The following is a 19,892-nucleotide window of genomic DNA, read 5'->3' as shown; positions in this document are numbered from 1 at the left end:
CGGCGAGTCTGTTAGGTTAGGGCGGCAGCGGGTGCCTATCCTCCTTCGTGTTCGTATTACTTAGCAAATAGACGAGAGAAATCTTGGCATCATCATTTCGCGCTTGACGCTGCTCGCACCCACCCCACCACCGCCGCCGCCGCCGCCGACGACACCCCGCACTCGGCCTTCTCATGTGGACGCGACGACATGGCTGCGAATGGGGATGCTGAAGCGCAGGCCCTGGACCGCGATGCCTTGCGCCAGAAGCTCATCACGAGCTCCACCAAGCGCAGAATTCACGAGCTGTCGGGCCTGCAGCACCGCGTCGCAGACGACGGTGAGTGCCCAGAAGCCCCCCCCCCAGTGCACATGGACACGAGCACAACGAGACTGACCAGATCCGCCCCGTGCAGCACCACTGGCCATTGCCGACCTCCAGGCCCTCCTGCAAACGCTATTCGAGACATATCCGCTGTACGACGACCGCGAGTCCCGCCGCGCCGTCGAGGCCGTCCTCAAGGCGCTGGTGACCGGGCCGCTCGGGAAAACGGTGCTGCCGCCCATTGTCAAGTTTCTCAAGCAAGAGTGTGCCAAGAAGGGCATCGCCCACGCCAATGCCCTTGTGCTGAACGACTGGTGCTCGGTGCTGCTCTTGCAATTGGCAGCCGCACCTGATGTATGGGCGAGTTATGGCCTGGATGTAGCCCTCGCCAATGCGCAGGCACTCGAGACATGTGTGGGTGCAGGCAGCCATCGCCGGGCTGGCCGCCTCGCAGACTCTGCTCTCGTCTCTGCGCGCCGGGCTCTGCGTGCTGTCTTCCGCTCAGAGGCACTTGGCAAAGACGCTCTTTCTACGCTGGTAACCACCCTCACTGCAAAGGGCCCCACTCCTACGCCAGGGAACGCCGTCTACCTCGGCGTCATCGCAGGCGTGTCGTCCAGGCTGCCCGCCGTCAAGCCGCTCCTGGAAAACCACAAGCAAGACTACTACGCCTACTACACAAGAGAAATTATTGGATCAAGAAGCCAGCTCCCAGACCATGTCTCCAACGCGCTGCACGACTTCTTCGACAGCTTCCCTACGCTGGAAGAGCTGCGCAAGGATGTCTTCCCACCCATCGAGAAGGCGCTCCTCAGAGCACCCGAGGTGGTGCTAAACGACATCATCTCGCCCATGATTCTCGCCCTTCCCGATTCCATGGATCTCTCAGACATCCTGCTCAGCAATATGCTGAAGCCGCTGCTGTCCAACGTAAAATCTACCAACCCTGCAATTCGAGCAGGTGCCCTACGCACGTTCAAGTCGCTGGCCCTGCGATCAAAGGACAGCGACAAGATGGACAAGGTTGCAGACGAAGTGCTCAATCCCCTCAAGCAAGCCAAGGTATCGGGCGCCGACCAAAAGGTCCTGCACGCTCAGATGCTCGCAGTGCTGCCTGAGTCGCCCTCGCTGTCCAAGAAGATTCCCGTGGGCATCGCTCCGGTGGCATTGAAGGAGCCAAGTGAGCCAGCGGTGCTAGCCGAAGTATCAGCCATGACGATCCATCTGAACTTTGGCCTAGCCAGCGGTGTCGCTATTGACAAGACAGTGGCGGATGCTTTCATCAAAGGCATGGGCGATAAGCGGGTGCCTGTCAAACGGCTCTGGGCAATCAGGGCAGCAGACATCTGGTGGAACCTTTCTGAAGATCAAAAGGCCCAGCCAGACGTGCTTGCCTTCTGTCAGACTACGCTGCCGAAGCTTGTTGAGCTCTGGCAGGATGTCAATGCCAACCCGCTCCCAGCGTCCCAGAGTGGACTAGTCACCGTTGGGCACTACGTTACTGCGCTTCTCATTGATAGAGTCTACAATATGAAAGACGAGAAACTGGTGTCAATCTTCAAGAAATCCGATGTCATCACGCAGTCGCTCGCCACAAAGCCAAAGCCCTCATTCATCCTCAATCCGAAAGTGTACGCAAAACTATCCACCGAGGAGGACGTCTCAATCGCACTGCGTGCACTGAACGCCGTCGCGCCAAGTGTCATCCAAGCTACCTCCAAGGACGTTCCGGATGCATGGGCACAGGCCTATATTTTCCTTATTGTCGCCCAGGGCATTTCCGCCAAAGCAAAGACGGCTGCCAGACAAGCACTGACGCAAGCATACCTCCACACATCACCGGAGAAGATAAGTGACATTATTATCGATGGGATATGGTCATGGTACAGGTCAACTGAACTTGAAGATAAGGAGAGCGCGGCGTTGGCATCGAAAACCGGCTCTAGCGATCTTGGGGCCGTGTTGAGCTGCATATGTCTTCCCCAAGATGTCCTGAAGAAACAGGATGTCAGCATTGACACTGTGACATTGCACAAACAAGCCATGAAACTCGTTGTCTTCGCAAGGAAGGAGATCATTCCCCGTGTGTCCTGGATTGACCTGTGCCTGCGCATGGGTGTAGACCCAGGCGACGTAGTTCGAAACAATTTGGAAGATTTTATACGCACCGCAAACGACGCGACTGAGGTATGCTGTTCCTAAGATCACACATATAATATCAGTGCTAATAGATCCTGAAGGACCACGGCAATGCGCAATTCCCTGCAATCAGCCTGGCAGCCTACAGCGCTTATGCCGATATGGCTTTCGTTGCTCCAGATGTCGCCTTGCCCGCCATAGTCAAACAATTCAGCCAAGACCTGGACCCCAAGCAACTGGAATCCGTTGGCCCGACAGAGGCTGCGATATTCCGTACACCTGAAGGCACTGCGTATATAGACGTCTTGTCCAAGAAGGCCCCAGTTGTGATCGACAAAAACACCAAGGACTACGACACTTTGAAATGGGAAGAGGAGCTCCGAGCACAGCTTGCGCAAAAGAAAGGACAGACCAAGAAACTCACGCCGGACGAGCAAGCCAAGGTCAACGCTCAATTGGCAAAGGAATCGGCCATCAGGAAGGAAGTTGCTGGTATTGAGCAAAGAATGAGGCGAGGGGTTGGCATCATCAGGAGCCTTGCAACTGGTCCTCCAACTGAGGCAGAACAGTGGATGGGACCAACGGTTAATCTCCTAATCCAGGCTGTCCGTGATGGTGCTGGACTTCTTCTGGGAGATGTTCCAGCGACTGCTCTGATCTCATGCTCTGAGAAGATATCCAACCGTTTGGGTACGCTAAGACCATTTGTTGGTGTGGCCGTTCTCCGAACAATTGGTTCCATACAGCTCGCGAAAGAGTATGAAGGTGAGGACCTAGGTGGTAAGTCAATTTCGCTCCCTTTGACAGTTTCTCGATGTGCGCTGACAGTCTCAGACTTGGTAACACGCGTTCTATACCGACTTCGCTTCTTGAGTGAACAACGGCCGCTGGATGCTGTGTCTCTCGCATACTGCTTGCCTCTCATCTTTTTAGTTCTAGAGAAGGGTGGTATAGGCAGATCTTCGCCTGAGGAGGCTGATGAGCAACTCATTCTAGCCATTGAAATTCTCACTTTCCATACCAACTCTTGTGAGTACCTTGCCTCTCCAGTTAAGACACAGAACTGAAACATCAACAGGTACCGACGACCGACTTCCGCGCAGGGAGTTGATTGAGATCTTGGTGTGGTCAATGCAGAAATACCAGCAGCATTACAAGATGATCAAGGACTGCATGACAAATCTTGCTAGTGGCCTTGCTCCAAACATCACCAACGAAGAGCTAGGTGCACTGCTTCGTGGCACCATCGTTCCAGAAACTGGCGTTCGAACAGCGATTCTACAAGCTATCGATGCCGAGCTCGACATGAACGACATGACCTTTAGTGAAGAAGTCTGGATTGCTTGTCACGATGATGTCCAAGAAAACGCAGAACTAGCAAAGACTATCTGGGAGGAGAACGATCTGGAACTGAAACCAGAGGCAGGTGTACAGATGCTCCCATACCTTGACTCTCTCGACAAACAGCTCAGACGAGCAACGGCCCGAGCAATCGGAGAGATTATAACGAAGTACCCAGAGACATTCGACGACCTATTGAAGAGGCTTCGTGAATCATACACAGAAAAAGCCAAACCGCGAGTCCCAGAGCGCGACGAGTATGGTATGCCGCGAAAGGTCGACCTGCGAGATCCATGGGAAAGCAGAGACGGTATTGCCCTCACGTTCAAAGAGATGACCCCAGGCTTCAAGCCCGACGACCTTCCAGAGTTTTTCAACTTTTTAATCTTTGAGGGTCCTTTGGGAGACCGCAGCCCTGCAGTTCGTGAGGAGTTGATTGAAGCAGCGACAGCAGTCATTACCGCAAAAGCACAAACTAAGGTGGAGCCATTGATGGAGCTGTTCGAGAACGCACTTGAAGCACCTGATCGCAAGTCTGAGATGTATGATCAAGTCAACGAAGCAGTCGTCATTCTCTACGGTGCTTTGGGTCGCCATTTGACTGCAGGAGACGAGCGAGTCCCCAAGGTCGTTCAAAGGCTGTTGGCGACACTCAGCACACCTTCCGAGACCGTGCAATATGCTGTCGCACAATGTCTCCCGCCTCTGGTCCGCACTTCCGAGCAAGAACTCTCCAACTACATCAACCAGATGATGGATCAATTACTACAGTCCAAGAAGTATGCCTCACGCCGTGGTGCTGCTTACGGACTTGCTGGTATCGTCAAAGGAAAGGGGCTGATTGTGCTCAAAGAATATCGTATCATTTCCACACTCAAGGGAGCCAGCGAGAACAAGAAAGATCCCAACCAGAGACAGGGTGTGTACTTGGCGTACGAACTCCTTTCTCTGATCATGGGTCGCTTGTTTGAGCCATATGTTATCCAGCTCGTCCCTCAATTGCTTGCTGGGTTTGGTGACACGAGCACAGACGTTCGAGAGGCTTGTCTCGACGCAGCAAAGACCTGCTTCTCCACACTCAGTTCCTTTGGAGTAAAGCAGGTGTTACCAATACTTCTAGAAGGTCTAGAGGAGGACCAATGGCGCAGTAAGAAGGGAGCTTGCGACTCTTTGGGTGCAATGGCCTACTTGGATCCAAACCAACTGGCTCTCAGCTTGCCCGACATCATCCCCCCTCTGACTGTTGTGTTGACAGACAGTCACAAAGAAGTAAGAGCCTCAGCAAATAGAAGCTTGCAACGCTTCGGTGAAGTCATCAGCAACCCTGAGATCAAGAGTGTCGTCAACATCATTCTCAAAGCTCTCAGTGATCCAACAAAACACACTGAAGATGCTCTCGACGCACTGATCAAGATTCAGTTCGCTCATTTCCTTGATGCTCCATCTCTTGCGCTTGTAGTGCGCATCCTGGAGCGAGGATTGGGTGACCGGTCGGGAACGAAGCGAAAATCCTCCCAGATTATCGGAAGTTTGGCATATCTCTCCGAGAGAAAGGATCTCACATCTCACTTGCCAATCTTGGTGGCCGGTTTACGAGTGGCGATTGTAGACCCTGTGCCGGCTACGCGCGCCACGGCATCCAAAGCACTCGGATCGCTCGTGGAAAAGCTTGGGGAAGATGCTTTGCCCGATCTCATACCGAGCCTCATGACTACGCTCAAGTCCGATACAGGTGCTGGAGATCGACTTGGTTCTGCACAGGCACTTTCAGAAGTCCTCGCTGGTCTTGGAACTGGACGCCTGGAAGAGACACTTCCCAGTATTCTGCAGAACGTGTCGAGCAGCAGGGCTTCCGTCCGAGAAGGTTTCATGTCGCTCTTCATCTTCTTGCCCGTCTGTTTCGGAAACAGCTTTGCCAATTATCTCAACAAAATCATCCCTCCTATTCTTGGTGGTCTTGCAGACGACGTCGAATCAATCAGAGAAACCGCATTGCGTGCTGGTCGTCTTCTGGTCAAGAATTTTGCTACCAAGGCTATCGATCTCTTGCTACCAGAGTTGGAGAGAGGTCTTGCGGACGACAGCTACCGTATCCGTCTCAGTTCCGTCGAACTTGTTGGAGATCTGCTTTTCAACCTTACGGGTATCAGCGGGAAGGTGGAGGAGGAGGAGGCCGAAGAGGGTGCAAAGGAGGCCGGGCAGTCTCTGCTTGAAGTCCTCGGAGAGGAGAAGCGGAACAAGGTCCTATCTGCGTTGTACATCTGCAGGTGCGATACCTCTGGTCTGGTGCGTACTGCATCCATCAACGTCTGGAAAGCCTTGGTTGCCAGCCCTCGCACTCTTCGCGAGCTCATCCCTACTCTTACTCAACTCATCATCCGTCGCTTGGCAAGCTCCAACATGGAGCAAAAGGTCATCGCCAGCAATGCCCTTGGGGAACTTATCCGAAAAGCCGGCGACGGAGTGCTCGCTACTCTCTTGCCCACTCTGGAAGAAGGTTTGCACACTACCGATACCGATGCCAAACAAGGTATCTGTATCGCCCTCCGAGAGCTCATTGCTGCCGCCTCACCAGAACAACTTGAAGACTACGAAAAGACTCTCATTCAAGTCGTCCGAACAGCCCTGGTGGACCACAATGCGGATGTACGAGAAGCCGCCGCGGACGCTTTTGATGCTCTACAACAGATTCTTGGCAAGAAGGCCGTTGATCAAGTCTTGCCATATCTACTCAATCTCCTGCGATCAGAGGATGACGCCCAGAACGCGCTCTCGGCGCTTCTTACTCTCCTTACGGATCAGGCAAGGTCCAACATTATTCTGCCAAACCTGCTGCCAACACTTCTTACTTCACCAATGTCTGCCTTCAATGCGCGTGCCATTGCATCATTGGCCGAAGTTGCAAGCTCAGCTATGACTAGGAGATTGCCAAACATTCTTAACACCATCATGGACAACATGATTGCTTCCAAGGATGAAGACCTTAAGTCCGAACTGGAGGCATCCTTCGACAAGGTACTCTTGTCTGTGGATGAGTTCGACGGACTCAATACTGCCATGAGCGTTATGCTTGCTTTGTCCAAGCACGACGACGAGAAGCGACGTGCGCGTGCCGACATGCATCTTGCCAAGTTCTTCGCAGAAGCCGATGTCGACTTCTCCAGATACTACCCTGATCTCATTCGTGCCCTCCTCATCTCCTTTGACGATAGCGACCCCGAGGTGGTCAAGGCAGCATGGACTGCTCTTAGCACCCTCACATCGAAGAGGCTGCGAAAGGAAGAGATGGAGTCGCTTGTCATTTCCACTCGTCAAACCCTCAACCAAGTCGGCGTTGCGGGTGCGGATCTTCCGGGTTTCTCATTGCCAAAGGGCATCAATGCCGTCTTGCCCATCTTCCTCCAAGGTCTCATGAACGGTTCAGTGGATCAGAGAACGCAGGCGGCGTTGGCGATTTCCGATGTGATTGACCGGACAAGCGCAAAAGCACTGCAGCCGTTTGTCACTCAAATCACCGGACCCCTCATCCGTGTGGTTACAGAGCGCTCCGTTGATGTCAAGGCGGCCATTCTACTCACACTCAACAACTTGCTTGGAAAAATCCCAACCTTCCTCAAGCCCTTCCTACCGCAGCTTCAGCGAACGTTTGCCAAGTCTCTCGCCGATACATCATCTGAAATCCTGCGAGCACGAGCGGCCAAGGCTCTGGGTACATTGATCAAACTTACACCTAGGGTGGACCCCCTGATTGCGGAATTGTTAACCGGATCCAAGACGAGCGATGAGGCTGTCAAGACTGCCATGCTGAAAGCCTTGTTCGAGGTGGTGAGCCAAGCGGGTAAAAACATGAGCGAAGCGAGCAGAAACGCCATCCTTGGTCTCATCGATACTGAGACTGACGATTCTAATGGTGAGTTCAACTTAGTTTGTAACCTTTTTTGCCAAATACTAACACGGAGCAGATGCAATGGCTATCACCAACGCTCGCCTCTTGGGTGCACTCATCAGCTGCTTACCTGAGGATGTTGCGTCTAGCCTGCTCAAGGCGCGTGTACTTACTACGCATTTCAATAAGGCATCCGTGTTGGCCCTCAATGCCATTCTGCTCGATGCGCCGGAGGCTCTGACAGAATCGTTTGCTGATGAGACTGTGTCCATCATTTGCCAGGGTATCGCACACTCGCAGCCGGTCATCTCGGACAATTCGATTCTCGCAGCTGGCAAGTATCTCCTTTCAGAGAAGAGCAACAAGAGCTTCGACCACACCAAGCCAATTTTTGAGGCCCTTGCACCTGTAGTGGAACCGGGTCATCCTGTTGACTCGAGGCGCCTGGGGCTTGTCGTGCTTCGAACGGTTTCGCGGAAACACAACGACCTGGTGCGTCCGCACATTCCACTAGTCATACCGGTCGTATTTGCATCCGTCCGCGACCCGGTCATCCCGGTCAAGCTTTCTGCGGAAGCTGCATTCCTTAGCATCTTCTCAGTAGTGGACGAGGAAAGCGCTGTATTCGACAAGTACATGGCTGGTCCAGGCAAGAGCTTGCCTCCTGGTCCGCAGCGAAGCATGGGAGACTACTTCAAGCGGGTGGCTATGAGGCTTGCGGGACAGGCAAGAGAAAGGAAGGAGGCCGAGGGTGGAGCGGGCGGCCTTGGCTTGTCGAGTGATGAGATGGAGGACGAGCGGGAGATCTGGAGTGTTGGTAAGGTTGAGTTGGGTGACGTTTTTGGCGACTCATAAAGCAATGGTGTACACGGCTGGAGAAAACAAAGGCATTGGGCGGAAAAGAGCATCAGCATCAGGTCTGGCGTAGTTGTAAAAATGTATGTTGTTCTTCTGCTGAAGGTATGGGACCAATGCAGCCGGAATGTGATTAAGCTATGTACTTATGTGCAGTGTCCACTCCGCAGGACCCCCGAGCTCAGACCTCACGCTCTCCACGACTGCGTGCCGTCCCATCAACCCACACCCCGCACAAGACTTGCTGCATCTCTCTGCCATCGATGAAGGATACCGACGGCTGCTGCGACTCCAAATAGCCCTCCAACTAAGCCCACACGCCCCTCGGTTGCTGTTCCGCACGCCTCGGTCGTCTCCGCCGTCGGCACGCGCATCTGTGCCGCTGCGCGACCAACTTGCAACGCGAACATCACCGCGCATTGAGCGCCTCGACGGCGCGTCTACGCTGCCATCATGTCAGGCACAATACGCCCGAATGACATGAATGTTGCGACGACCCCGACACTCTCGTCCAGCAGCCTGCCCAACCTGACGTCGCTCCAGACAGACGTCACCAAGAAACCCAGCATCCCACGAAGCCCACGCATAGATGTCGAGCCCCTATATACAGCCGTGAAGAGCTCCATAAGTGACGCTGACTGGATCGTCTACAAAAAAACCCTGTCCTTCTTTCTCCTCGGCAACCTCAACCAAGAAGAGCTCACCCAGAAGCTGTCGAGGATCCTTACCACACCCGCCCTCGAGCACGCACACAATGCCCTTGTCACAGCCATCTACGCCAACATATGGCGCGACCCCCCAGAAGCGGGCATCGCCAGCTGGGTCAGCAGTAGCGACAAGCCCACGAGCGGGACGGTCAAGGGAACAGGGGATGAGAGCGAGAAGCGACTGAAACACGAAGTCATGCAGCTGAGCCGCAGAGAGAGAAAACGGCTAAAGGGTATACCAGCAGGAGAGAGCCCGCTGAGCATAGGATCCGAGTGTCTGAGTACAGGTACCACTGGGTCGGTGCAGGAGTATGTCGATGCGAGACGGGCCAAGCAGCTGGACATTGGGCCGAGCAGCAATCAAGGCGGTGGATTTGGAAAGACAAGTGAGTGCTCTTATCACTTGCTCGTCCTGGCACGACGGTGTTGCCCGCCCATACTAATGCTTGCCTAGACTGGGAACTCGAAATCCGCAAGCGCTACACTTCGGCCCTCTACGTGGAGACCCACGAATTTCCCACCGCAACGACGATATCCTATCGCCTCCTTCCCATCTGCTACGAATACGGACTGCCACAAGGCCACACGCCCGACTGCCCTGATTACCTCAACCTGGCTACCGAAACGTACATCAAGGAGGCGCTGGCAAACTTGCTGGGCAAAGTATGCAGCAACGGCCCAGGCTACGTGCGGACGGGCGAGTTTAAGAAGAAGCAAGCCAAAGAGGAGCGATTAGCAGAAAAGGGCGAGCTCATGAGAGGAAGCGCCGGCGAACTCCCCGTCGAAGCTGAAGAGCGCCGGAAGCGAAGACCGCTCTGCATGGAAGACCTGCGTCTTGCACTTGAACTCGGCGACTGCTACCTCGGGCAAACACCGCTGATTGCCGGATCCATCCTCAACTCCCGCTTCCTGGATACCGAAGGCATCGAGGAGATATACGACAACAACGCTTCCAAGCCCCTGATGCACGGCTCCCTCACCAATGGCGTGCACAGTGCTACGCACGACGCCAAGGCTCCGCTCAATGGCGAAACATGGACAATCGACTTTGGAGACGCCATGCAGATTGACGACGAGGTCGACATGTACTGGCAGGGAGGCAGCGTGCAAGACATGCAGGAGATGGACGATACGCTCGACGACATCCTCAACCTGGGTGAACTTTAGGGATTACAATTCAGAGGGAGACGGAGACGGAGACGGAGACGGAGACGGCGAGGAAGTAGTCGAGGAAAAGGATGATTCGAGGCGTTTTGCGAAAGAGGGCAAGGCTGCATTTCTACGGCGCATGGGGTGGGGGAGGGAAAGAGGGCAAATTTGCATTTGGGGTGTTTGGCGTGTTGCAATGGGATGATGATACCCTGTCTTGTTTCTTTGTCCCAGGTTAGCCATGTTGATGGTGGGAAGGGGGAGGGGGGATTGCAGCGCCGGGACATGCATCGTCGTTATTTTGTTGTTCGTGTTTCCCTGTTATCTTTTTCTGATCGAACAGGTGGTGTTGTGTCTGTGTAGTCATGTCGAGAGAGAATGCATCACATGGGTTGCATGGAAAGACATGCCCGCAATTTTGCATGTGAGAGAACGGCAGAGTGGATCAATCAATCTATTGCATGACGGCTCGGCAATCCCATACCAGGACCCTCTCGTCCCACCCGGTACTCGCACACCAGCCCTCTGCGCCAAACAGACACCAGTCGACGCCCGTGACAAACTCTGTGTGTCTGCCCATTCTGCCCATTTCCCTGCCCCCGCCGTAGAACATGGGGTCCTCGAGCATATTGTCCTGCTTGATACTGCCGACGCCCATGGCGCTGCCGTCCGTCCACACACGACACGTCATGTCGTAGCTGGCGCTGAGCAGGATATCTGATAGATGGGGGCTCCAGCTCAGTCTCCTGACGGCATACTCGTGGCCTGGCAACACGGCAATGGGGCCCTGACCCGGCATGCGGATATCAAAGGTGCGAATGACGCGGTCGACGCCTGCGGTTGCAACAATGCTATCACGGTACTTGTTCCAGTCGTGCGTTAGGGCTTCGGCGGGCGCTATGCCGACGGGAGCGGCGGCGCCCATGCGCGGCTTCGGCGGCTGGTGAATGGGCAGACTCATGGTCAAGTGGTTGCTCGCGCTGGCTGGGGTGCGCAGGTCAAAAACACGCAAATGGCTATCTGAGCTGACGCTGCTGAGGATGCTGGGGCTATGGGGGCTGAAGCTGGCCGAGTAGGTGCACGAATGCGTGGGCAGCGTCGTGATGCTGGCATTTGCATTTGGATTCCAGATCTTGATTGTGCCGTCCCACGACGACGACAGAAACGTGTCTTTGGCAACGAGGTTCCAGTGGACGGCAAAGACTTCGCGCGCGTGCTCCTGCCACGAGGCAATGGGGTACGTGGGCACGTTGATGTCGAAGAGCTTGACGGAGCCGTCGCCGCCGGCCGTCAGCAGCTGGTTCTCGTGCGCTTCCGACCACGTGCTGTCGAAGAGGGAGTCTTGCGTGTCGAACCTGGTCCAGCGGGCTCGGGTTAGCATGTGAAAGGTGGATTTGGGCAACGCAGAAACCAGCGGGTTGTTATAGCGCGAAATCACATACCACTTTTCAGCGACGATGCCGTTGGCCGTCAGCCCGAGAATGTAGAGGCGCCCGTTGCCCACGAGGCCAAAGTTGGCCGAGGTTGCGACCGCGATGCGCGAATCGAAGAAGGGGCTGTACTTGACCGAGTAGCCGTTGAAGCCTTGGGTCCGGAACTCGAGCATGGTGGCGGCGGCGGCAGTGGAGGGGCAACAAAGGAACGAATTGAGGCTGGGAAAAGGCAAAGGCAGATCCACGCGAACAGACTAGGGGGCGTGGAGAGAGTGCAGGACACGGCGCGTCATTGCGCGTTGCGAAGTGAAGCTGGGATTGCGGTGGTGCATGCTTGGGCGGCGGATGACGATGCGTGTGCAATGGCCGAGGCGCAGGCAGAGTAGCTATGGCGGGGCTGACTCGGACCGCCCGGGGCGAGCCTGCTCACGTGACCGCGCGTTGGTGGGTGTTAGTCGCCGCCGCCACTGTGACTGCGGCACAAGCAACGCGTGCAGCGCCTTTGTCTTCGTCATGGGTGCGATAGCCAATCCACAAAACCGACATGGACGCGTTTGTGACGCGCAAGAGAAAGCGGGGTGAGGTGGTCAGGCCGTCGGCGGCGACAACTACGGAGCAGGCTTCACTGCGAGCAGAGCAGCAGGGGGGAGAAGAGGAGGAAGAATCTACGGACTTCAAGCTGGCTTTGCTAGCGTCTATGCATGGCCGTGTTGACGAGGCGGCCTTGCTCGAAGCGTTACTCGCGGCCAATGGGGCAGTTGAGCAGGCCTCCCAGTACCTGACTCAGTCATCCAGCTCGCCTCCGAGAAAGCGTCCTACACCAACTACTGTCGGATATCAGTCGTCTTTAAGCTCATACCGTATCCAACCGCCAAACAATGGCGTATCAGCGAAGAAGCCCGTGGTCAAGAAAGGCAAGACGCTGTTCCTGTATAGCCCCGAAGACATTGAAAGCCACACCCCATGCTCCATCATCCACAATTTCCTGCCGGCCAAGCAAGCAGACGCGCTGCTATCACAGCTGCTGGAAGATACTTCTACGTACCGGAAGTTCGAGTTTCAGTTGTTTGACAGGGTTGTCTTGAGTCCGCACACGTTTGCATTCTACGTCAACAGTCTAGAAGAGGCCGACAAGCAAAAGACGGAATATGTCTACGACGGTCGCCAGATAGAGGTGGGTAATCATGATTTCGCCCTCAGCCTTGCATCATACTCACGCTCTTCAGGACGTCCGTCAGAGTCTCCCAGAGATGCTAAAGGCATGTCCGCAGGTCGAAGATGCCGTCAACCGCGAGGTCCAGCGCCGAATCCGTGACTTCTATCCACATGGCAAAAAACTCAGGTTCCAATCACCACATCCGTGGAAAGCAAACACGGCCTTTGTCAACTGCTATGACGGGCCCCAGCAAAGTGTCGGATACCATGCCGATCAACTCACGTACCTGGGTCCCCGTGCCATCATCGGAAGCCTGAGTCTAGGGGTAGCGCGCGAATTCCGCGTGCGCAGAATTGTCGCCGAGGACGACGACGAGTACAGCAAGGAAGATGGATCGCTGGCAGATGCCCAGGGCCAGATTAGTATACATCTCCCGCATAATTCGCTGTTGATCATGCATGCCGATATGCAGGAGGAGTGGAAACATTGCATTGCGCCTGCCCAAGCCATCGACCCCCATCCGCTGGCCAAGAACAAGCGGATCAATATCACGTATCGTTGTTACAAGGACAGTCTGCATCCAAAGTACACGCCCAAGTGTAAGTGTGGGGTCCCGACCGTGCTGCGCTGTGCAACGAGGAAGAAGGAGTCGAGGGGGAGGTACATGTGGATGTGTCATGCGGGATATGTGCCTGGCCAGAAGGGCTGTAGCTTTTTCCATTGGGCCGAGTTTGACGAAAATGGGGAGCCACCGTGGGCTTGGAATGAGAGAAAATAAAGCGAAGGTGGACGACTTGTTGGATATGTATGAGAGAATGGTGGTATGGAATGGATGAACGGAACTATTAAACCTGCAATTCTATCTTAACTGTCGTTAGCAAAGCCTAGAGAAGTAAATCCTCACGACTTACTGGTTCAAATCATTGCAAGCCGTCATAATACAGTCCCCTACCCTTCAAGCCCCCCTTTTGACATACCCATCCAGCCAACAGACGGCCTGGAAAAATGCCTGTTCCTTTGCAAATCTCGCCTTGCCATTGGCCAAATCCCCCTTTGTAGCAAAGCCATGCTCGACGCCTGAGTAGAGAAATATTTGATAGGGCACCGTGTGCTGTGTGAGCAAGTCTTCAGTTTGGCGGCGTTCGTCCAGCGTGAAAATGTCGTCGATTTCTGTAGCGTTATCAGACTTGTGATAACTAACCCCTTCCTCTGCGTACAGTTCTTCTCTCTCTTTTTTTGGGGTTGACTGGGTTGATTGGTTGATTGGATTGTTGTAAGCGAACATTAAACGTACCTGCAGCAGCAATGCTCAACGGCCCCTGGATACCTTTGACTTCATCTGCATGGACAAAACTCGGATGCGCCATGAATCCGGCATCTAGTGCGCCTTGCTTCAGCCATCTACACACGTACTTGCCTCCAAAACAGTAGCCTACACCGCCCAGGCGCTTGACGCCTAGCTCGCCCCGAAGATGGTTGATGACACGGGCGTAGATGGGGTCGACGGTGTCTGGTTGGGGCATCGTGGTGGCTATATATTTTTCCAGGTTAAATGTGGTTGGGGCGGGGAACTGGACTTGGGTTCCATTGAAGACATCGGGGATGACGGTCAGGTAGCCATTTGCCTGGTCATGTGTGAATACGGAGGGAGGGAATGTGTCGAGGTGGGTAGAACGTGACATACGGCGAATTGATCGGCAATGAGCTGGACATTGGGAAAGTCCATGCCGAATACGTCGGTCATGATTACAATGGCATGGTGGGTGTTGCCGTCTTCGGGGTATGTAAAGTATGTGCGGACTAGTGTTGGTTAGTTGGGCATGTTGGAGAGTTATATGGTAGCGAGTTGTTACTATTGTCAATTTGCTTGATTTGACCTCTTGGTGTGCCCTCATGCTGGACGCCGACAATGCAACAGCGGCCCATTGGATTGGATGCCATTGCGAATTATTGACGATGGTACGGTTGACTTGCGTAGTATGATGTGCCCAGCGAGGAGTATTGATAGACTAATAAAAACGCCAGATGTGTGACTTTTCTGACTCGAGGCTGTATCTAGTCATTGATCTCGGAAATAATTGGGGCACGATTATCTCTTTCTTCCCCGGGGCTCCACGGTGGGGCTTGTAGCGATAATGACCAGGGTTTCACGCCCTACAAAGCTGCGCTAGTACCTGTTCCTCAAGTAAGTAGTGCGCAAGATGTTTGCGGCTATAGTCATCCATGCGGTCTTTTTTCGAATGTGGTGAGTTCATGCAGTGAGTCAAAATTCAAGAAAAACGTGGATATGGATGACACTGGAGAATAGGTGAGAAGATGCATGAAAATAAAATCTCATTAATTTTCTGACATAACCTTCGTTATCATAGTCGCTTCAGAGGTAGCGTATGCATCTGTAGCAAAACCCATGCAGATACTTGCGCACTACAACGTCAGCCTCGGTATCGCGTTTATATTTGGCTCTCCAAAAGGAGCCTACTTTTGATTTGATTAAATTCTCAAAGCATATTCAGTGCCTCACTCGGCTGACGCTTCTCCTCGTGACCCTCTCGTCGACATAGCTGCCACGCGGGTCTACGTAGCTTGTCCTTGGCGTCCTGCGGTCAACATCACTGATGCGGCGCCTCGACACGCTTCGGGCGCGAGTGGTGCTGTGGCGTGGCTGCTCATAGTACTCAATGACTCGAGGTTGCGACCTCCTGGAAAATAAAGTCAGCTTGTGTTTGCGCAGTTCTGCGCAGTGCATGTACCTGTACTCGACGTAGTAGCCGTCATCGCTGACGCTCTCAGTACGGCGCCATTCACGTGGCAGGCGCATGACGCCGGCTGGTGGATGGGACGTGTAGTTTCCGCGTCGAGGAGGCGGTTCGACGACGGTGCGCCCACGTGTCTCGTACGTCTTGAATAGGCACATGCTGGTTGTTTTTCTCTAAAAAAAAATAATGGTGTTGATTTATAGGGCGAAGTCGGTGAGTGCGGTGGTTAGCTACGGGTTGCCAGGCTGTCGGATGACGATGTTGGACAGCGAACGACGCGACTTGACACGACAGAAGCGATCGACAGGAATTGGTGGGCGATGTAAGTGAATAGAGGCGACCCGCAGAGCGAGAGTAAGAATGGCGGTGCTAATTAAATGAATGGATGCAGGCATAGGCGGATGACGGCGCGAGAGGGAAGCTGAGGTGTGCGGGAGGAGAAGGGGATGACGTGCGCCAAGAAGTGTGTGGAAGTTCCAAGGAGAGTTCCATGTCCATTACTTACTATGGCAATGCATGCATCCCCTACGCCTGCGACCAGCCTCTCCCTTTTGCTGCCGGCATATGAAGACGAAGAAGACGATGCATCCAGGGAGGGGCCGGCTTTCGGGCGCATGCTGCCACTGCCACTGCCACTGTCACTGTCACGATGGGCAGGCAAATGGCAGTGCAGTGCAGTGCAGCCACCCCCACCTGCCCCGCCGCCCGTGGCTTGTCCAGCACTTTGAAACGGCCGACACGCAGGCGGTGACGAGGCAGCCCGTCCACGTCTGTCGTGGCCGGTCGAGTCCTGTCGTGGCCTGTCCTGTATCCCCTCAATCAATTCACCCGCCGCCAGTCTCTGCTCGGACACAGTTGCTTTTGCCTCTGCACCACCATGTCGCTCGTCTCAGGTACGCTGCACGCATCCAAGCTTCACATGCAAATGCCTACATGCAGCACCAGCTAAGCCACGACAGATGCCATCTGGGCAGCATCGCCGACTACCACCAGAGGACAGGCCACGCCGCTGTCGTCGGACCCCAAGGGCGAGCGCATCGCCTATGCGGCATGTCGTGCCCTGCTCCTGGTCAAGCACGCGCTGCTGAGCTAATTGAGCGCCTGTAGTCTGGCAAATCCGTCTTTCTCCGCTCCATCGACGATCCCGCCGTCAGTAAACAGTACACGCAGCACACGACCCAGACCACCGTCGCCCGCTTCTCGCCCTCTGGCTTCTACGTAGCCAGCGGCGATGTCTCGGGCATGGTCAGGGTCTGGGACTGTGCCGGCGAGGGCGCGACAAAAGGTGCGTGGTGCATGCATTCCATCCTCACCACACATGTGCGCTGACAATCACGACCACTACCACAGGCGAATACCCAATCATTGCCGGCCGAATCAACGACCTCGCGTGGGACGGCGACTCGCAGCGCATCATTGCCGTAGGCGATGGCAAGGAGCGTTTCGGCCACTGCATCACGGCCGACAGCGGCAACAGCGTGGGCGAGATCTCGGGCCACTCTTCGCAGATCAACTGCGTCTCCATCCGCCAGCAACGGCCCCTCCGCGCCGCCACGGGCTCCGACGACACCAGCCTCGTCTTCTACCACGGCGCCCCCTTCAAGTTCAACACCAGCCTGCGCGGCCAGCACAACCGCTTCGTCTTCGGCACCGCCTTTGCCCCAGACGGCTCCGTCTTCGCCAGTGTCGGTGCAGACAAGCGCATCTGGCTGTTCGATGGCAAGACTGGCGAGCCAAAGGCCCAGATTGGCGAGGGCGTCCACACGGGCAGCATCTTTGGCGTTTCGTGGTCCAAGGACTCCAACCGCTTCGTCACAGCCAGCGCCGACCAGACGGTTCGCATCTGGGACCCCGAGGCCGGCAAGGCCATCCAGACGTGGCGAATGGGCGAAGAGGGCGTCGTGAGCGTGCCCGACCAGCAGGTTGGCGTTGTCTGGCCCACGGGCCGCAGCGACGGATTGATCGTAAGCGTCGACCTCGACGGAAACCTAAACTACCTCGTCGACGGCAGTCCCAAGCCAACGCGCGTGATTCGCGGCCACCAAAAGAACATCACGTCAGCTGCCATTGCAGGCTCAACCTTTGCCACGGGCAGCTACGAGGGACGCGTTCTCGCATGGGACACCACAACAGGCCTGGCTGACAAGGTCGAGGGCGCCGCCCATACCAGTTATGTCGCTGGCATCACCACATCGGACAGCAGCAGCGGGAAGGAGCTCTACAGCGTCGGCTGGGACGACACATTGCGCTCCATCTCGGTTCCGGACAAGATCTTCACGGGCGAAGCGCTTGACCTCAAATTCCAGCCAAAGGGCGTGGCGGCTACATCCAGCACTGTGCTGATTCCCTCGTCTGATGCGATATCAGTCTACTCCAATGGGGCCCAGGTAAGCTCGCTAGCCGTCAAGTACACACCTACATCGATTGCTGCACATGACTCTATGGTGGCTGTTGGTGGGGATGACAAGCTTGTCCACATCTACACGCTGTCAGGCACCGAGCTCAAGGACACCGAAACCGTGTTGCGCCGTGCAACGGCACCAATCTCCGCGCTCGCCTTCTCACCCTCGGGTAAGAAGCTTGCGTTTGGTGCGGCCAACGGCAAGATTTACGCGTACGAGACAGGCGGAGAATGGAAGATCATCACCGACAGGTGGAGTGCGCACACTGCACGCATTACCTGCTTGGCTTGGGATGAGAGCGAGAACTACGCTGCAAGCGGCAGTCTTGATACAAACGTCATGGTCTGGAGTACCGAGGACCCCGGAAAGCGCATCAAGGCCCTCAATGCCCACAAGGATGGAGTGAACGGCGTTGCATGGGAGAAGGCAGCAAAGGTCATCTCGGCAGGTGGAGATGCAAGCATCAAAATATGGACCGTGAAAGCATAGCTGTGCCATTCAGCCAGCCAAAGAATCGGGCAGTCGGACAAGAGGCCGTCGATGATTGAGCATGTTTTAGATGAAAGCGTCCAGAGCGAGCCAAGTATCCTTTTGGAGGACTTTTTCAGAATGAGGCGAGTCAGGTGTGTATGGTGGCGTCGAGTGTCCTTGTTGTGTTCCTCTGATAGGAGCAAACAGGCAGCACCGCCGACACGACATGCGAGTATTCTATTCCAATCACACATCACATGCAAAATCTAACATTTTCCATCAACTTTCGAAACTCAGCCCTGTTTGCCTTGTTTTACTCCCAGATTTCCGGTACGCCTCCTGGTCTCACAGCCACCTTAAGGCTGAAAACAGATGCAAGCTAAGCGAGAGTCCTCCTGCCACATTTTGCAGTCATGTCGTCCTCTCTTTCGCCTCATTTTAAACTCCAACCGAGCCCGGTAGGAAGAAGACTGCTCGTTTAGTTACCTGATTTTCACGGTCTATTCTTGAGCTACCCGTCAGCTCCAACTCCTGCCAATGGCCGACTCTCTCTATCTAGTTGGGGACGTCAGGCATCACTCCCCCAACGGTCAAACCCTTCCAAACCTAACAGATTCGAAATCTAATCCTCCTCCTATGGAAGAGTTCATCTTTCCGCAAAGCACTTCGACGTCGACACACCAAAGGCACGATTCTTTGGTGTCGTGCTCATCTTCGGCCCATAGGAGGCCCTCGAGCTCGACGCACCAGGCTGAATCGCAGCCTTGTCTCTGTACATCCAGTGCCCATATCTCAATCCCCATGGACAACTGCATGGCTCGGTCAACATCGCAATATTCGTCCGCATCCTCCTGTCAACGCCCACATCGCCACGATATGCATCGAGCGTCGCATGATTCAACCGACTTCGGACTGCCTTATAATGGGTTGAACATGTCACGCTCGTACTCGGGCATGTCACAGACCCTGGACACCGTGTCTCAATCTTTTGCACAGCAATTGCCTCTGTCATCTGCGAACTGGTATCATAGTCGGCTATTGAATGCCCCATCTAATACCTTGTACGAACCGACTGCAGCGTGCGCAACGAACGTGTACCATTCTGACATGGTGGATTTTATAGGTGATGGGAGGGTAGACAGGGACGAAGGCGGAGCACCATCTCTGCATCTCATGACACAGATTAACGAGTAAGTTATTTTTCCACAGTACTCTATCACAAAATCATTACCCATAGTCTCTCCTTGGAGTTACTCTATATTCTCCACTTTTGACCACAGGGCTGGACCTTGG

The 19,892-nt window shown here is 54.8% G+C and overlaps 7 protein-coding genes across 7 annotated transcripts; 4 read left to right on the top strand and 3 right to left on the bottom strand.

Moving 5' to 3' along the window:
- Window positions 1–189: 189 nt before the first annotated feature.
- Window positions 190–8,525, top strand: SETTUDRAFT_137291 (uncharacterized protein; the record flags this gene model as incomplete). The annotated part of the gene is made up of 6 exons (XM_008029315.1): window positions 190–319; window positions 396–2,491; window positions 2,545–3,223; window positions 3,278–3,472; window positions 3,522–7,694; window positions 7,744–8,525. 6 exons carry the CDS (start codon window positions 190–192, stop codon window positions 8,523–8,525), a joined length of 8,055 nt encoding a protein of 2,684 aa, XP_008027506.1.
- A 453-nt stretch (window positions 8,526–8,978) lies between these two features.
- SETTUDRAFT_91274 (uncharacterized protein) lies at window positions 8,979–10,399 on the top strand (the record flags this gene model as incomplete). Its single annotated transcript, XM_008029314.1, has 2 exons — window positions 8,979–9,618; window positions 9,687–10,399. The coding sequence occupies 2 exons, from the start codon at window positions 8,979–8,981 to the stop codon at window positions 10,397–10,399; spliced, it is 1,353 nt and encodes a 450-aa protein (XP_008027505.1).
- A 427-nt stretch (window positions 10,400–10,826) lies between these two features.
- Window positions 10,827–12,128, bottom strand: SETTUDRAFT_163765 (uncharacterized protein). The gene is made up of 2 exons (XM_008029313.1): window positions 11,824–12,128; window positions 10,827–11,736 (listed from the first exon to the last, which is right to left on the bottom strand). The coding sequence occupies exons 1-2, from the start codon at window positions 11,985–11,987 to the stop codon at window positions 10,836–10,838; spliced, it is 1,065 nt and encodes a 354-aa protein (XP_008027504.1). The 5' UTR covers window positions 11,988–12,128; the 3' UTR covers window positions 10,827–10,835.
- Window positions 12,129–12,358: 230 nt separating this feature from the next.
- Window positions 12,359–13,748, top strand: SETTUDRAFT_20528 (uncharacterized protein; the record flags this gene model as incomplete). Its single annotated transcript, XM_008028712.1, has 2 exons — window positions 12,359–12,988; window positions 13,041–13,748. The coding sequence occupies 2 exons, from the start codon at window positions 12,359–12,361 to the stop codon at window positions 13,746–13,748; spliced, it is 1,338 nt and encodes a 445-aa protein (XP_008026903.1).
- Window positions 13,749–13,925: 177 nt separating this feature from the next.
- On the bottom strand, window positions 13,926–14,911 carry SETTUDRAFT_91631 (uncharacterized protein; the record flags this gene model as incomplete). Its single annotated transcript, XM_008029312.1, has 4 exons — window positions 13,926–14,140; window positions 14,265–14,595; window positions 14,655–14,743; window positions 14,824–14,911. The coding sequence occupies 4 exons, from the start codon at window positions 14,909–14,911 to the stop codon at window positions 13,926–13,928; spliced, it is 723 nt and encodes a 240-aa protein (XP_008027503.1).
- A 383-nt stretch (window positions 14,912–15,294) lies between these two features.
- SETTUDRAFT_163764 (uncharacterized protein) lies at window positions 15,295–16,085 on the bottom strand. The gene is made up of 2 exons (XM_008029311.1): window positions 15,721–16,085; window positions 15,295–15,669 (listed from the first exon to the last, which is right to left on the bottom strand). The coding sequence occupies exons 1-2, from the start codon at window positions 15,882–15,884 to the stop codon at window positions 15,480–15,482; spliced, it is 354 nt and encodes a 117-aa protein (XP_008027502.1). The 5' UTR covers window positions 15,885–16,085; the 3' UTR covers window positions 15,295–15,479.
- Window positions 16,086–16,554: 469 nt separating this feature from the next.
- On the top strand, window positions 16,555–18,870 carry SETTUDRAFT_163763 (uncharacterized protein). The gene is made up of 4 exons (XM_008029310.1): window positions 16,555–16,619; window positions 16,686–16,774; window positions 16,834–17,011; window positions 17,077–18,870. The coding sequence occupies exons 1-4, from the start codon at window positions 16,604–16,606 to the stop codon at window positions 18,615–18,617; spliced, it is 1,824 nt and encodes a 607-aa protein (XP_008027501.1). The 5' UTR covers window positions 16,555–16,603; the 3' UTR covers window positions 18,618–18,870.
- Window positions 18,871–19,892: the final 1,022 nt, after the last annotated feature.

The sequence above is a fragment of the Exserohilum turcica genome (assembly GCF_000359705.1).
Source record: "Exserohilum turcica Et28A unplaced genomic scaffold SETTUscaffold_3, whole genome shotgun sequence".
In the NCBI taxonomy this organism is placed as follows: Eukaryota; Fungi; Ascomycota; class Dothideomycetes; order Pleosporales; family Pleosporaceae; genus Exserohilum; species Exserohilum turcicum.
This window is presented reverse-complemented; position numbering and strand designations above follow the sequence as displayed.